The sequence below is a fragment of the Cimex lectularius genome, unplaced genomic scaffold (assembly GCF_000648675.2).
Source record: "Cimex lectularius strain Harlan isolate CLEC.00 unplaced genomic scaffold, Clec_2.1 scaffold38, whole genome shotgun sequence".
Classification (NCBI taxonomy): Eukaryota; Metazoa; Arthropoda; class Insecta; order Hemiptera; family Cimicidae; genus Cimex; species Cimex lectularius.
In genome coordinates this window covers 1,013,506-1,031,388 of record NW_019392638.1, presented here as the reverse complement: position 1 = coordinate 1,031,388, position 17,883 = coordinate 1,013,506, and the positions used below count along the sequence as shown (strand labels likewise).

The following is a 17,883-nucleotide window of genomic DNA, read 5'->3' as shown; positions in this document are numbered from 1 at the left end:
AGGATGTGACAGCAATTAGTAAGTAAGTAATCTTAACTCAGTAAATATATTTTCAAGGAGGTGATGGGGAGTTGGTGTCTGGGCGGATCGAAGTCACGACAGCTCAAGTGGTTAGAGCAGCAGTCTATTAAGTCAAAGATCATGGGTTCGAAACCTGCTTGTGACGCCTTTTCATCTCAACCTTAGACCTTAGATAAAAAGTATATTAACTACAATATTTTCAAGTTGTTGGTGTTAATAGAGAACTAATTATGGGAATAGGCCTGTGAGTTGCTGAACTTATGCTGAACCGGCATTGGGACACTTATTGGGTTCATCTTCACTTGTTGGTTTGTTGAACTATTCAAATGCGTTTCGCCTTGTGTCATTTTCAGTGAGGAAATTTTCTTCTAGAGTCAAATATGGCGCAATGATGCTTCTTGGAGTATTGCTTTCAAGAATATATTCTCCCCCATATCATCAGGACTTTGAAACTTTTTCTAATGATTTACATGGTTATTACTATGGTTATCCATTTAATAATTTATTTATCCACAATTAAATTGGAAAGGAATTAACAATTTGGGCATACAACCATAATCAACAAAATCAGACACCCATTATTAGAAATGGGGACTGATTATATGATCTCGGAAACAATCTTCATAACTTCCTGTAAAGTCTCAATAGACTATAAAGGAGAGGAAGAACACAGGAGAGCATCAGATACAATGATGTGGTACATGGATGGCTCCAAAACAAACGAAGGAACCGGATCAGGCGTTTTCTGTACAAGCCCAAAACATGAGCAATCAAACCCATTAGGGAAGTACACTTCGGTCTTTCAAGCAGAAATACATGCCATCAATGCTTGTGCCCTGAAAAATCTTAAAAGCGGTTACACTGGCAAAAAAATCCTCATAAGATCTGACAGCCAAGCAGCCATTAAAATGTAAAAGAATCACGCCAAAATTAGTCAGTGAATGCAACAAAAATCTCCAAAACCTGGGGAAACACAACAACCTGATGGTATCTTGGGTGCCAGGGTACAGGGGAATTTTGGGTAACAAGAAAGCAGACAGACTGGCCAGAGGAGGATCTGCAAGACCATACATAGGCCCCGAACCTATTCTTGGGATAACAAGAACAAATATAGAATCCTCCATTGCAGAATGGATCCAAGCAAAACAAAAGGAGAAGTGGATAAACTCTAGTGGTGCTAGACGTAGTAAACTTATGATGAAGCAACCCTCACCGAGACTGGCAAAAACACTGCTGCAATTGAAGAGGGCCAAACTCAGAGGAGTGGTAGGACTACTAACCAGTCACTGGCATCTGAGAAAACATCTGCACAACATGGATATATATACAGCGATGATCCCATTTGCTGTTGGTTCAAAATCTCTCAGGAGAAAGTTCGTCGGTAAAGGAATATTTGGTGTAAAATTGTTACCAATAATTTTAATCTGCCTCCTCACTGGTTTGGTCTGTCAGATGTGTTCAGTGTATCTGTATCATTTCTATTTCACCAAAATGATTGTTACAACCAAATGATAGTTTTATCGTGCCACTAGATATATATTTTTTAGACATTTGGTAGAGAAAGAAAACCAATTTAGTGATCCCTGGCCTAAATATTTTCATTTCATTGGCCCATCCCCAACAGACCGAGTCATTCCCCAATATGAGTCTCTATACCACGGATGATTTAACATGCACTACGACTACAGGCATGACTAAGTAGAAGTGACTTGGTCCATTTAACCAGTGGTGCATTGTTTTTCCTATATTGCATCAAAAACTGCAGCACACTGAATATTTTACACCTATTTTGGTCCAAAGACAGTTTATGCGTACTGAAATTTGTTCTATTTGGTCAAAGTGTGACATCTGAGAGAGTCTATGAATCCTAGTCAGTATGAGAACTGTACTTGACTACTGTGAGTTCCTAGGTGCCATCTCAATTTTCAGAAGAAACTATTAATCTATTGTGCATAGGTTTATTTTATATAATTTTTTCAGGTTAAGTGGTACAAAGGTCCAAGAGACCTAACTTTGTGAGATTAAATCAATTAATCAATCTCTGAGATTGAATACAAACCACTATTTAAGAATTTCCTTTACTGATATATGCAACATCAGTTTGGAATGAATAAATACAGAAAACTTAAATTATATGCAATCTCAGTAGATTTTCACCTAAATGAGTTCTCAGACAGGTTATCAAAAATAGGATGTTTTCTAACAGACTCTGCAATGTAAAGATAAGGCAATATACTACTATATGTCTTTATTGTTTAATATATATACAAAGTTTACAGATCGTCAGTATATATTACAGAGCAAGAAAGACGTTCCTCATGGTTTAAAACCGTCTGAGGGATAAGGCAATATAATGCTTTAAGATATATTGTAATTAGACTGTTCACACCTAATCCGGTATTGTTCTGTTGATCCGTGGTTAGCTTGCCAACATGCCAATTGAAGTTAGGATCCATGGCTATCGACAGCTAGGTCATTTCAGCCCACAATGCATGCAGTTTTTAACCTAAGCACTTCTCACTCATTCTTAAATACATTTTTCCTATATATTTACTATTTCTTCCATTACTCCATATACATTCTACATAACTAATATAATTGAGGGTTAATAGTGTGTGTTATACAGTACATTCATGTCAATAAACAAATTTTACTTCCTCCCGCCCTCTTATAAAGCTATACTTTAAAACTTTTGCTATCTAACACCAGCCACCAATTTAAACCATAAAATTAACAATTAGGCATATATTTATTTAGAGACTATATCATTATGGGGAAAATGCAAAAAATTATAAAATTATCAATTGCAATGTAATTAAATTAAAGAAAATAAATAATTCTAGATGTTTGTTTTCAATCACTGATCCTTTACAGTTAATCGGAGTCTTTGGGGTGTTTGGTATATGCTCATTAACCCAATCTAAATATGGGCATAAATACATGTAAGCACCGGTGGCACCTTCACATTCCAATTTGCGCTTTAAAAAAGTATTATCATATTCCGTAAGATGGCAACCTTTGGTTCTGTAAATAATATGCGCGACACCAACACCCTTGTTGTCACAAACTAAAGGACCTCCAGAATCCCCCGAGCAGATGCCTTTTCCCTTGTTTGCATTCAAACAAACTAAATTTCTGTTCTGCACCCTGAAATTAAAAGTTTATTGTTATAACTTTAACCTCAATTTTAATAAGTGATCTTTTATAATTGTAATCCACTTACACATTCCAGCAGTCACACCCTTCAGGTCCATGCCTGGCTGTTAATGTGAGCTTTTTAAGTAGTAACGAACCTTTTTTACCTGCTTTTTCAGATCCCCACCCTACCACAAGACATGGCCTGTTATATTGGAGCTTCTTGTCTTGCGGCCAGATTTCATTTGAAAGATTTAAAACTGCAACATTTGTACTCAATGTAAAGGGTTTATTCACCTGAAAATAAATTAATGATTTGAACTGATTAATATATTAGTACAATATTTAATTTTTTTTACCAACAATACACTAATGATTAGTTACCTTAATAAGTGCCAAATCGGAAAAACCGACACCATTTTTGACATACAATTTGTGTACCACTATTTTTTCTGCTACCCGTCTCTGGCTTTTATTTTCATTTGAAATATCATCAATTCCAGCAAGAATCTGATATTAAAATAGAATATAAATATATAATTAATAATGATATTAATATAAATAAATATTTCATGTTGAAATATCTTGTTATAGTTTGTTGAAATATGTTCATTTTTTCTAATAAATAAAGATGTGAAAAAAAATGTGAAGATCGTCAATCTCAATTACTTTTCAATCAATTTCTTAAGTCTTTAAAATTGTTCATTAAGTCGAGAACTTCATCACAATTATAGTAGGGTTAGTAAATTATACAGCAATTAATTTACAAGTTTTGTCTTCTTTTTTCTGCATTATTATCACATGGATTTAGGCATACATTTGGCACACAAAAAAAATAAATAAATAAATAGCTGTCAATTTAAAGTCTAAGTACTAAATGGCAATAGTTAATTCAATCCTACCTTCATTTTTTCAGGTGTTAATGGTGTAAATATACAGTGGGCTGCTGTCAAAACCCAAGAAGTGTGAATAACAGCACCTGTGCATATCTTGGATGCTGCACTGATTCTAACAATGTACGGGACTTCCTCAATTCTTGCATATTCTCCTGCCACAATTCTTGGAAGTGACTTTAAATCAATAAAATTGTTTGACATATTCGGAACTGGACAGACTATTGAATCATAGCATAATATGATAATAAAAATTATAATTGCAATTCTTTCCATTTTGAATAAACATGGGATGAACATATGCATACACTGAATGTTTTTTGACTCACATAAATTACATGAAATTCTTAAGTGAATAAATTAACCAATCAATTAAACGTTTTTAAAATATTTTATTGAACAGAATCCACATTTTAATCACTTTCTGATTCTACAGAATCCTCAAATGGTTCAGACTGAATGTTGTGTGTATTTAGAAACGGTTCTCCCAAGTCGTTATATCCTACATCGACAATTGCTTCAGCAGGAGTACTGTTTAACCCTTCCCTGTAGTGGATAATCATCTGAAGCTTTGGCTTCATTTCTATATCTGGTCCTTTTAAAACATTTGAATCCTCTTGTTCACTCTCTCCATTCATACAAAAATGAGATCCAACTTTTCCCAAATCCACTTCAAAAGTTTCTAACTGCTCTGGAATAGTCCTGCGTCCTCTTAGATAAGGCAAGGACAGTGGAAGCCACCTTGTATCATGATGCGGTATATCGATAATGCATGTGAGCCCTGTCAAATTTATGTTATAAGAGTTTATTCTTAAATAATACTCGTTCCAAATAGTGTTTTCACCGTCAAATACTAAATCTATTGACTTTAAAATAGGCTGATATGGGTTTTCCGTTATTTTGGCGTACAACTCTTGTATCTTGTCTATAAGAAAGTTCCTTTCCTCGTTTGTCATGATATATATCAGCAGACCCATTTCTAGGTCAATTATCCGATTAACAAGGCCATTTAAAAAAGTGGCATTAGACCATTGAATGCTTTCTCTTAAGTATTTAAGTACTTTTTTCCTTTTTTGCTCATTTGTCAGTTGTGAATTGTGAACATCTGGCACCTGAAAAATTGGCTTTACACCTGGGAATTTAAAATAACCATAAATATGGTAATGCTTTTTATCGATTTTTTTTTGTAGACCGAGTTGGAAATTTATGGAAGGGCAACAAGTAAGAATGTCAATGACTTTTGTTTCAAAAGGTATCTCTTCTTGTGTTTCACAATGCAGGACGTCTTCCAAGTTATTTTCAAGTTCATTTAAGAAGTTATAAAATTCATTTAGAATAATGGGCAAAGTAAATGAATTGAACTCACGCACTCTCTTGCTGTCTCGTGTCTGACTTGAAATAACTTCTTCAAACTGCTTCAGCACAGGGGAAAGAAGAGGGCAAAGGATGATCCATGCTTTTTGCCATTTTGTGTACCTCCACACTTTTGCAATAAGGACATCAACTTCAGTGGACAACATTCTTAAGGAAAGCAAAGATTTCATGTAATCTATTCTCAAATGTTCTTCATTCAACGGTACATTTCTCAATTTGAACGTGAATCTGTGCAACTCGCTCTGAAGTACATTCTTTAACCGAACAATAGAAAATTTCATATGTAAGCAAACTGCTTTTTGGAACAATAAACATTCGTTGATTAAAGTGCAGATTTCATTGTATGGTAAATGGCCGAATATGTTGATCATTACCTCCAATGGGAGATTTTGTATGTGAAAATAGCTGTTCATTGTAGTTTATTCGTAACAATATGAAATTTGGTTGTGCAAAAATTGAAGAATTGATCATATGATTTTTTTTTTAAGAGTTAAATTTGTCAAATAAAACATCTAGATTGTTTTTGCTTTCCTTTCACTTTAGGATTTCTCTTTAACAATAACTATCTTCCTACCATTTCATGATTAATTTACTCGTTTTTCGTAGAATATATTTTTAATCTAATATTTAATGTTATGCTTGTTTTTCTTGTTTCTTTGCAAATGTGTATATTACTTATATGTATATAGTATATATGACTTTTTCAAACCAACTGATTTATTTTATATGAAATGTTACCAATATTAAACTTCTTTTCTTTCTATTTTAAAGTTGTTCATTTTTAATGGATTTCATTGTCCAACATTTAACTACAGAAAAGGAAAACTGTATTAAAACCCGCTTTAAAATATTTAAAGTATTCTTAATTGCTTTCATGTTTTTCCTGTCTTCATTTCCTTTCAATCAAGGGTACCGGTTTTCTGAAGAAGATATACTCAAAATAGAAAAGAGAATGGCTGGTGGTCTAGACGACTTTAAAGTCCCTTATGTGGTGAATATTGGTTTTACAAATAAAACTCAGTGGTGTGCAGGGATGATAATTCACAAATCGTGGATCCTGACTGCAGCTCAGTGTATCAAAAAGCAAAGTGTTTTGGTAATAATACTGTAAAACTTAGGGAACATATATTTATATCTACAAACTACAAAACAGTTACTGAATTGAATATTCAACAAACTAATCTATAAGATGCATAACACCATTAGCACACTAAAATAAAATATATTAAATATTTGGTTCATTTTGTTTAGGTGTTCCCACCGACTGAAAGTATTAACGCATCGAGTGGAATAACACCAAGTGAAACCATTTCCCATGATAAGTACGAAGAAGAAAAAATTTCAAAATATGATTTAGGCCTTATAAAAGTAATTTCTAAGTTATTTCTTTGTATTATCTTGTAATTGTATAGCACTGTACAATACTAATTTTTAGCTCAGTAAGGAATTGTCGATTGATGGTACATCAATATCCGTTTTACCTCTCTCTAATGATCCCTGGCCTCAGAATGATACTACTAGCATAGGGTTGGATTGCACCACATCAGGATATGGTCTTAATTCATTAAAAAGTACACCTACCAACATTCTCAAAACTCTTTCAGTTAAGGCAGTCCATGGCGATCATGGTTGCCCATGTTTAAGATCGTAAGACTGTTCAATCAACTCCCTTTTTTTATAACTCACAAATTGATGTCAATCACTTTTTTAGATTTCAAAATCGAAGGTTGGTCTGCTTGAATGAAAAAACCCGTGGCCTGTGCAAAGGTGACATAGGAGCACCGTTAGTGTGCGATGGAAAAGGTGTCGGTGTCGGTCATTTCATATACGAAGCTCACAATTGTGCACAAACGAATATTGGTGCTAAGAAAAAAGAATGTGGGAAATCGCAAAGCGCTTACATGTACATTTGCCCTCATCTCGACTGGATCAGCAAACATGTACCTGACGTTCCTAAAACACCTCAAAGTTGTAAAGCATGGACAAATCAGTTGAATAAGATGTCTGTATTATTTGTTGTCATTACATATGTATTATATTGTTATTTGGTATTCATTATTAAAAATCAATACATTATTATGCAACTGCAGCATTTATATCTGGCTACTGTAGCAACAAGGTTTGCTCTTCAGGATTACTTGCCAAGTAATTATTTTGAAAATTGTAAAATAAGAATAAATATTTTAAATACTGTATCTGTATTAGACTTGATCGAAGCTTGGTGAAGTAGTGACAGTTTCTTTTTAAAAGTCACCCAGACGATCGATTAAAGACTAAATTGTAAGATTTGAAACAGTTAACATTTTTTTTTTACACTTTTCACTCATTCTTAAATACATTTTTTCCTTTATATTTACTATTTCTTCCATTACTCCATATACATTCTACATAACTAATATAATTGAGGGTTAATATGTGTGTACTAACCGTGAACCGTGTAATACGTGTGTTATACGGTACATTCATGCCAATAAACAAATTTTACTTTAAACGTTTAAAATATATCTTCCCTCCCGCCATCCTATAAAGCTATACTTTAAAACATTGCATTATATAGTTTTGCCTCAATATCTTAAAAAAGTTTAAAAAAATATTGATATCAAATGATAAGTTACATTTTCATTTGCAAATTCAAGTTCATTAGAATTGATCAAAAATGACGAAAACTAATTGAAAGTCAGTTCAGCAAAACGTTTGAAACTTCACCTGTTTTTAAGAGAAAAATGAATTTTTGCTTAGATTTGTTTTTAACACTAAACATTTGGACTATTAAATTCATTATATTTAGTGGCCAAATTACTTCTTTCAATTAATTAATCTTTTTGTGTAAGGGTTTGGCTGATATGAACAAGTTAGTGCAACGAGTGGGATTCAAACCCACGACCTTCGGCTAAATATGCCATTGCTCTCATCACCATAGCTCAAGTGGTAGAGCAATGGCGTATTTAGCTGAAGGTCGTAGGTTCAAATCCCGCTCATGGCACTAATTTGGACTATTTTTAAATGTCTATAATAATATCCATCTCTCTCACTCTCACTCTCTCTCTCTCTCTCTCTCTCGTGCGTGCGTGCGTGTGCGTGTGTGTGTGGACCATAAGCAAATATTTTTCTTTAAAATATCATAAAAATTAATGATTTTTAGGCAAAGGCCTTTTGCTATCTAACACTAGCCACCAATTTAGACCATAAAATTAAAAATTAGGCATATATTTATTTAGAGACTATATCGTTATGGGGAAAATGCAAAAAATAATAAAATTATCAATTGCAATGCAATTAAATTAAAGAAAATCAATAATTTTAGATGTTTATTTTCAATCACTGATCCTTTACAGTTAATCGGAGTCATTGGGGCGTTTGGTATGTGCTCATTAACCCAATCTAAATATGGGCATAAATACATGTAAGTACCGGTGGCACCTTCACATTCCAATTTGCGCTTTAAAAAAGACCCCCACCCAGACGATCGGTTAAAGACTAAATTGTAAGATTTGAAACAGTTAACATTTTTTTTTACAATATAAAAAACTTCATACATTAATTTGAACATCAGAACAGATGAATGCTCTTATAACTTAAAGGATTTGTTACCAATCCAACTTTTCAGGATTACACACATTTTCAGAGACACTTTGGTAGACGATCTAAAGGTCACCTTATAGATTTTATTTTTACTTTTTTATTATTTTAAGAAAGTAAACAAAAATAAATGTAGTAGTTTTCTCCAATGGATATTTGATTATATCCATCTGAAGAAAATTGACAATATTAACCAGGCAGATTATGTAAAAGTGGCATAAAAACAATGGTGCACACAATACTAACACACCACAGATCAAAACAAAAACAAGTTTTCGTGTTATGATGAAGAGTAGATAATACTATATGGAGGAAATAATATGTCTTTAATACCAACTAATAAAGACAGATGTATCATAGTAAAATCAAACACGTACAAATAGAAAAAACACTATCATCCTCTGCTATTGTACATAAAAATGATTTCTCTCCAATGTGTAAAGTGCTGATATAACAATTTCTCATCTCGGAAAACATCTGCACATGGCCATATTTTGAAGGGGGTTGGGATCAAATTCAGGGTCACTGAAATCCGATCCCACCCCAGACCTATTGATGACTGCTGTGTCAATTTTCAAATTTGAAAAGTCCAGAGTTGACAGTGAGAATCGAACCCCAACGAGAAAGAATTTTTAAACTTTATGAGAAAGAAGAAACAGCCAAAAAATCTCCAAAACCTGAGGAAACTACAATTTGATGATATTTTGGGTACCAGGACACAAGGGAATTTTGAGTAATGACACACTATGGCCTAAGGAGGATCTGCAAGGCCATATATCTATACCTATTCTTGGGATAACAAGGACAAACACGGAATCCTCCATGTCAGAATGGTTTTAAAAAAGACAAAATGAGAAATAGATAACCTCTAGAGGTGGTAGATACAGTAAGCTTATGTTAAAACATCACTATGACTGGCAAACTCACTGCTACTGTTAAAGAGGGCTCATCTCAGAGGAGTGATAGGACTACATACTGGTCATTGGCATCAGAGAAAACATCTACATAACATGGGCATCTTATCTATCTTATACTGAGATCTTATCTGACGGATCGATTTTCTCGAGTCCGTCAGGGAACTGAATTCTCACCTTATATACGCATAAGGGCGGGTGTTCCTCAGGGAAGCATACTTGGCCCTTTTTTATTTTCCATATACACTGCAGATATTCCTACACACGTTAACATTTCGACACACACATTCGCTGATGATACAGCGATCCTTACACGCAATTAGGACCCCTCAATTAACACTCAACACTTACAACAACACAAGAATTAACAATATGGTTCACAAAGTGGAGAATAAAGGTAAACCTAACAAAAAGCACACAGATCAATTTTACCTTACGTAAAAATGTCTGTCCTGTGGTGAGTATAAATGGAATTCCATTGCCTACCACTGACCTTGTGCGTTATCTTGGACTTTTCGTGGATAAATGACTGACTTGGAATCCCCATACAAGACTGAAAAGACAGCAAACAAACCGACGTTATAAATTGTTAAAAAGACTACTCGACTCACGATCAAAATTAGACCTTGAAAATAAACTTTTAATTTACAAGACAATGATTAGACCTCTCTGGGCGTACGGTTGTGAAGTGTGGAGCTCAACCAAGGATTCCAATTCCCAGCGTCTCCAATCAATCCAATCTAAAATTCTCCGTCAAATTATAAATGCTCCTTTTTACGTTTCAAATTACACTATCCATAAAGACCTACACATCCCGTTTGTACATGAACTCATCAAAACCCGATATAAAAAATTTCATCGATCACTGAACACACACAGTAATTCGTATGAAATTTATCACTTCCAACCCTACCTGAAAATCCTCCAAGACGATTGAAGCGAAAGTGGCCCCGAGACCTTCTCATTGTGTGAAGACTGAACAAGATATCGTGTGAAGGAGTGTTACCACTGGGCAACTTCTCCTACAAGAGCCTCAAATGATAATTCAACATATACGAACATATTTACTTAATACATCACTTGTAGTTGTAAATAACAAATAAATGTAATTTAAAAAAATATATAAAAAACATGGGCATATTCAATGATGTTCACATTTGCAGATTATACAATAAGGAGGAAACTGCCACCCACATCATCTTCAAATATGAAGTAACCACTTAATATTCACATATCCAAGGATACAAAGAAAATCCTTAATGCTTCTTCTGAGAAGTATTGAGTCGACAGACTAAACTAATAAACTAGGAAAAGAATAAACCTGAACTTTGCAGTGTCTGGAAAACATCAAAAAACCTGACCTAGTGTACCTAACTATTCATCATCAATATTGCTTTGGACAGCATATTTATGTTCAACAACAGGTCTATGATGCCCTACAAAACATCAAAATCATTGATTACATTTATTTTTTGACAATTAGGTAACATCCTTAGGCACTATTAGTTCATTCCTAAAAGTTTGTCTTAGGGAAATTATCAATTTTTGAAAATCCACAATACAAAGTTTTCACAGTCAATAATGATTATGACAATCAACTGGAAGAAAACGAATGAATGAATATATTAAAAGTTTATTTCCTCATGTGTTACAAACTATTATATTACACCTTTAGAATATTTATATTTACAAACTTTCATTTATGAGTTAAAATGGCTATATATTATATATCAATTAAATAATTTATACACAAAAAAGGTTAAATAATTGTAACAGTACATGCTAAACTGTAATCAACTTTTAATATTAATATTTGTCTTACACAACAGAGAGCTATCACAGTTTAAATGAAGTTTTTTAACAAACTTATGTTTATATTGATTGGAGGTCAACGTTTTCTGACTAGTAATGCATTCTTCATAAAAGGGGAAAAAATTATTGATGAAAAAAAACGGATGGAAAAAAGAAGCTTTTAAAATGAATAAATATTCTGCCTATACATTTTTTAATTTATACATAACAAATCTATAGAAATAAATATCTTAATATTAGTTATAAAAATCTGTATAACTTTGATGTTAGCAATTGCGAAGTGTCAGACCTCCACAAGCCATTGATAAAATCAGATATAAAACCACCTGAAAAATTAAAACAAATTTAAATTTTTCAAAAATTTATTTGTTGTTGAACTATGTCAACTTACAACACACACAACGAAGATTATTATGTATATTTTAACATTTTTCCAGAATAGAGATCTCTGCAGGTTTCGGCTTCGAGTTCTAAATGTAACTGAAGTTGCATTCAGGTTTTCAGACTTTTCATACAGCAGTCTTAAGTTTTCCCCTCTTGAAGCAATATCATCTGTAAAAAAAATTAATTAGTTTAAACAAACCAATCAATGATATTACAAACTTACCAATATTTTGAACCATAATATCTTTCAATTCGTCTAGTTCACTATTGATACGTGACATAGTGTCAACATCTTTAGCTTCTGTGTAGTGTTTCTATAATTGAAAGTATGCAGTTACGTATATTATTCATTTTAAATTTAAGCGTAAATGGATATTTTTCTTACAATTTGACTTTTAAGAACAGGACTGAATTCATTGTTCATCGCATAAGCTATAGCAGTGTTGACTCTGATGCCAAAACTAGAAATGAATCTTCTCTTGATTTCATTCAAAAATAAAAATGCTCTCGACCTTTCAAAAACCTAAACAAAGCATGTCAACCCTAAGAGAATCTTATTTAAAAATAAAACACAATTTTTCATTTGTCGTTTTTTTACTTACATCATCAGTGATACACATATAAATAATTCCGTTTTCACTTATGTAATGAAAATTGTATGAATTATGGGACAGAGTAAGCTTCCCATCTTCAGGAGCGATTTTTGCCAAGATTTGTTCAGTGATTTCATTAAAGTTTCCAGGACGAGTGGCATAATTACAAAGAATAGTCGACCCTCTTGATATCACACTGAACAATAATGCCATGGTGTCTGTAAAAACAGATATTAGGTCCTAATAGTTTTTAAAGCAAAATATAATAAAATATTACATACATTTTAAAATTAAGGTTTAAAAAATGTTAATGGCTATAAATGTTGTAATAAAGAGGTATGAATCTAAAAAGCAGACATAATTAGCCATTCCTACATTGCTAATATCTGGTTGTACAACAAAATAAATAAATAAAAGTAAGATTAATTATATTCAGAGAAGTGAACTTTAATCTATAAATAAATACAAACTACAAATATGTCCCTTTGAGCAAGTTCATTTATCTGTTTAGATAACAATAAATCATTCAACTAGGAATAAAGCAAACAACAATCTAAATTATTCAACTAGGAATAAAGCAAACAACAATCTGATGAATGGCACGAATCAACAAAAGCTAACAAGGTAACGACAACCAGGTTCACAGGGGGTCACAGATTTGAACCAAACTTTTGGTGATTCTACACTCAAAATATCGAACATGTATCCATAACTTCTCATGAATAGGTCCTGGTTTTGTCAAAAAATTTTGAAAGTTGAACGTTTCCATTTATTAATATTTTCATTTTTTTATTCAAATCAACTATGTGAATACATTATATCACAGCATTTTTATGTAAACTGCAAAAAAATATAGGAAAACCTATCAAGTTTATCAATAACCAAAAAATTCTAAATACCAAAATTTTTTCATGTAAACTATCATAAATATATATATTTTTTTGTGAAACTAATATGAAATTTCATTTTAGCACCTCTAGAAACCCATAAATATAAATTCAATTCACTAATTTCGTGGTCCGCTTGACCAATTAATATATTACAATTAATTAAGGTTTTCAGTTGAGATAAAAAAGTCAATGGCACAAGCGGGATTTGAACCCACGATCTTTGGCCTAAATATAAATTTTTGTTTGAATTTAAATTGATTGTTTTTTGACTCATAATTTTTCTGATTTTTGTGAAGTCGTTAGTGGAATATCCAACAGAAACAGCTATAATTCAAAAATGGCTGAAAGGATTATAATGTCAAACATACCAAATGAAAATAAAAATACACAGAAAATACACAAAATAGCAAAATTATAAGTCAGAAATTAACCTTTTTTTAATGTAAATAATGGTTTGGTTTTAATGTTTGATACAGTTATAAAATGCATTTGACCATTTCTTCAAAACAAATGATCAACTATGACCATTGGTCCACTTGCTTTTGAGAAAAATGTTACAGCTTGCACTAAGAATGTCAATCACAGAAAAGTCGACATAATTATGAGTCAAAAATTTAATTTACACTGATTTCCATGAAAGTCGGTATATAAGGGTTTTATTACACGAGAATCACGACAATGAGGTCAAATCCAAGTTTTGACCATTTTCTGACCTATTTTGCAATTATGCTTGTTACAATATGCAAAAAAAAAAGCAGTATTTTGTTTTTATATCTTTTTAAATCACACCAAATTATTTATATTTTATGATATTTTGTAGTGTAGAAACACCAAAAAAGTTTGATCCAAATCCTTGACACACCAACCTGGTCGTCCCCTTGTAAGTTCAATTGTACTATTGATTTTACAAAAGTTTGGATGACATCTTGAAAGAAACAATTATGGAAACAAATTAAATTTATTATTAACGTCAGATAAAACTGTAAGATTTCCTCCTGTGGCCTGAAGGGTGACAACCATTTTTCAGTTGGTGATGGTCACACCATCTCAAATATTATGCACCTTTCCATTCATTTTGAATTGGAAACGAATAGCACTGTTTCAAATATTATTCACTGTTCAAGCCCTTTTTTAATCTATTTATTTAGTGTTTTTTTTTTCACTTGGAAATAGGCTGTTGCCTTACTTCAAATTTTGAATTCATTTTTCCATTGGAATGGATGATTTCCAATATTGCATTCAATCTATCTATTTTTCTGTTTTTGATGGATGTTCCTTGTTTAATTATAATGTGTTGTTTGGTCCCCCTTTTGGAAAATGATGTGCCCATTTAAAATGTATTCAGTAAATTTTCAGTTGTTAATGGGTGGCTGCAGTTCTTATATGATGGATGATCTGTTCGAGCCATTTTATTTTATATTATTTTTTAATTGCAAACAGATGGTCCCNTTTTTTTTTTTTTTTTTTTTTTTTTTAAATTGGAAATGGATAGTTCCATTTATAACTTTTTCTCTGTTGGAAAGGATTTTCCCATTTAAAATAGTGCATTTGGTTGGCCCAAGTTTGGTATGGATGGTATTGTTTCCATTTGTTCTTTGTTGTTTCCAATTGTTTCTATCATGATGTGTTGTTCAATCCATTTTTTTTCTATTTTAAATTTCAATAAAACATTGTTTACAAAATGCAATCTAGTGTAACTGAAATTATCATTATTATCTATCTAGGAATATCTATCAACAAATATCCTTACCAAGATAGAGTTAGAGTAAATTGTGTTGTGGAAAAAGATATCAATACAACTACATATCAACTTACATTTAAATCTATTATTATAAAATAAAATAAATAAATACAAATACAAATTAAATTAGGTGGAAAAAAGAGTGAAGGTCTGGAGGACCTGTGTTTCATGAACAATTATAAAAGGTTCTCATATGAAGGAGAATGCATGTAGAACCAGCACAGGGCCACTTACTGGGTTTGTCTTCACTTTTTTTTTTTTTTGAGTTATTCAGACAAGTTTCAGCATTGCACCATCTTCAGTGATAAAAACAAAAACCCGCCAGTGAAGACAGACCCAGTGAGTGGCCCTGTGCCGGTTCAACCTGAGTTCACTGACTCGCAGACCAAAACCCATCATCCACTGAAGTAGAATGGTTTTTAAAAAGAAGATCACTGTCTTCCAGACCCATCATACAAAAATACAACTTAAGGGGGAAAAGTATAAAAGTCTGAGCCTGTTGAAGTTCCACAAACATGTTTTTTGCTTTGCTAATTTGAACGATTAAATAAAAAACGGCAAAGTACAGATTTTTAGATTGTTTTAACCAACCGTTACAAATGGCCAAAATATGATGAAAAAGAATCTGTTAAAGTTTCATATTTATTACAAATTAATTATTATTTATGAGCAAGTGGTTATATTCATATTTAACAGATTTACACCTATGTGATGTCAAAATTCTGAAAGATAAAAATAACGCTAAAGACAAAAAGGTCAAAACGATAAACCCACCATAATTTCAGGAAATAAGCCATGTTTTAGAATCCATGAGGGAATTTGCAAGCAATTACTATTATACAATAGCCTTGGCTGCAGAACGCTGATGCGCTTTCTAGCAAAGCAATTCTGGGAAGTGTAAAGTGTATCAGGAAGAAATAATGAGAAGGGTAACGAGAAATAAGGAAAGTGACAATAGTTAAGTTTAATAAAATAGAATAAAGGGCGTGATGCAAACAAATAATAAAACAATGCTCAAGAGAATACTTTTTGATACTTAATTAAACTTCTCAATCAGCGCCTGCTTCTTTAGGCAAGTTAAATATTATATTTCACATAATATAGCATTCAAAGTGTTTCAAAGGAATCATTTTTGAATTAGCATCAGAGAGAAAATATGCAAGGACATATTGCCATAAATGATTATTGCTCCTTTTCAAATTAACTCAGCTAATTAAATTCTTTCAATTTGTTAAAAACACCAGTGTTAAACTGTCCCTTAAACACTAGTGTTGTACCAGTTCGTCAGGGCAGTTGAATGAATATCAGAAAAAATGAAAAAAACAAAAAAATAACTTATAGTTTAGAATATTGTTGTAAAGACTAACCTTTGGACTCACTGGCTTGGTTTGGAATAACTCCTTAACAGGCTCAACAAAGGTCTGTGCAATACAATCACTCCAAGAATATTGGCAGGGATTTAAAAAAGAACAGACAAGAGTGAACAATGACAATCACAAAGAAGATAACAGAAATCGGACCAGGGATGACGATGACATCTACGACTAACTATGACCAGTGCTGCTGTCCCTGCACTGTTGAAATGTAAATAGGAACGTTTGGTGTCCTTATCCACAGGATGGCACCACCATGAAAATTCCTTTTGAACACATTTTATTAATTGAAATGACTAATTAATTTTGTATAACTAAACTTAAATATAAAAGAAATAAGACTCTGTCTTTTCACTAAATATGTTGCACATACCATTTTTCTTGGCATGTTGGCATTTAAGAGAAAATTTGTCTAACAAGCTGTTTTACATAGAGTAATGCAGATTTATTCAGATTATGTCCATAGTAGTTTAATTAATCCAAATGCTTTTAATGCAACGACAAACAATGACGTGAATGTGAAGTGTTGGAGTGTTTCATCATTCACCTCTTATTTGAAATTTTTCATGATGATGAAGATGAATGAACAAGTGGGGGGTCTTTATGTTCCCCAAGCGCTGTAGTGTTTTCGCTTATTGTACTCAACTTGAACATTCTCCTAAGACCTAAGGAGTATTACTCAGACTTTCACTCTGAAGGGATGTCACTCCTCAATGTGCTGACCGTAGTGACTTATACATCAGGGAGTTCACCAACCCCGTTATGTGGCTGGGTCACTAGTATCCCCTTTATATATTATCCCAGGTCTTATAGAACTGAAGGAATCATAGAGTCAGTATCATGGCAAGACAAGATTGTAATGTACACTGATGGGAGCAAAATGAATAATGAGGTTGGAGCAGCCCTTGACATCTATGGAAAAGACAACAAACTGCAAGAAACAATACAAATTAGACTCGCTAGCTGGTGCTCGAACAACCAAGCTGAACTCATTGCTATCCTGAAGGCTCTTCAATGGCTCACACAGCAGGATGTTGGGGAAGTGAACAAAAACGCGATAGTGATGACAGGCAGCCGCATATCCATCGATAAAATTAAAAATTATAAAGCACAAAGCTTGATGGTATCCAACATCAGAAATATGACAAAATCATTGCGTGATAATGGTTGGAAT

The 17,883-nt window shown here is 32.7% G+C and overlaps 3 protein-coding genes and 1 long non-coding RNA gene across 7 annotated transcripts in view; 2 read left to right on the top strand and 2 right to left on the bottom strand.

Moving 5' to 3' along the window:
* Positions 1-4,142, top strand: part of LOC112127225 — a 79,972-nt gene extending 75,830 nt beyond the window's left edge. Inside the window, exon 3 of the long non-coding RNA XR_002910470.1 lies at positions 4,073-4,142. This is a non-coding gene — a long non-coding RNA (uncharacterized LOC112127225). The remainder of the gene's footprint in view (positions 1-4,072) is intronic.
* Positions 2,309-6,056, bottom strand: LOC106670950 (trypsin-like). Of its 2 annotated transcripts, XM_014401643.2 has the most exons (4): positions 4,059-6,056; positions 3,541-3,666; positions 3,245-3,453; positions 2,309-3,168 (listed from the first exon to the last, which is right to left on the bottom strand). In XM_014401643.2, the coding sequence occupies exons 1-4, from the start codon at positions 4,353-4,355 to the stop codon at positions 2,811-2,813; spliced, it is 990 nt and encodes a 329-aa protein (XP_014257129.1). In that variant the 5' UTR covers positions 4,356-6,056; the 3' UTR covers positions 2,309-2,810. The 2 variants fall into 2 exon arrangements, 1 of the variants encoding a protein (XP_014257129.1); XR_002910469.1 differs by lacking the exon at positions 2,309-3,168 and having other exon boundaries at positions 3,417-3,453; positions 4,059-6,042.
* A 102-nt stretch (positions 6,057-6,158) lies between these two features.
* On the top strand, positions 6,159-7,648 carry LOC106670952 (trypsin-1-like). The gene is made up of 4 exons (XM_024227654.1): positions 6,159-6,519; positions 6,675-6,791; positions 6,859-7,070; positions 7,135-7,648. Exons 1-4 carry the CDS (start codon positions 6,208-6,210, stop codon positions 7,646-7,648), a joined length of 1,155 nt encoding a protein of 384 aa, XP_024083422.1. The 5' UTR covers positions 6,159-6,207.
* Positions 7,649-11,694: 4,046 nt separating this feature from the next.
* Positions 11,695-16,901, bottom strand: LOC106670972 (vesicle-associated membrane protein 7). 3 transcript variants are annotated; one of them, XM_014401689.2, is made up of 7 exons: positions 16,704-16,901; positions 12,987-13,049; positions 12,715-12,923; positions 12,498-12,635; positions 12,336-12,426; positions 12,120-12,280; positions 11,695-12,054 (listed from the first exon to the last, which is right to left on the bottom strand). In XM_014401689.2, exons 3-7 carry the CDS (start codon positions 12,916-12,918, stop codon positions 11,995-11,997), a joined length of 654 nt encoding a protein of 217 aa, XP_014257175.1. In that variant the 5' UTR covers positions 12,919-12,923; positions 12,987-13,049; positions 16,704-16,901; the 3' UTR covers positions 11,695-11,994. The 3 variants fall into 3 exon arrangements, with proteins under 3 accessions (XP_014257175.1, XP_014257174.1, XP_014257173.1); XM_014401688.2 differs by lacking the exon at positions 12,987-13,049 and having other exon boundaries at positions 16,676-16,901; XM_014401687.2 differs by lacking the exon at positions 12,987-13,049 and having other exon boundaries at positions 16,704-16,900.
* Between the last annotated feature and the right edge of the window lie 982 nt (positions 16,902-17,883).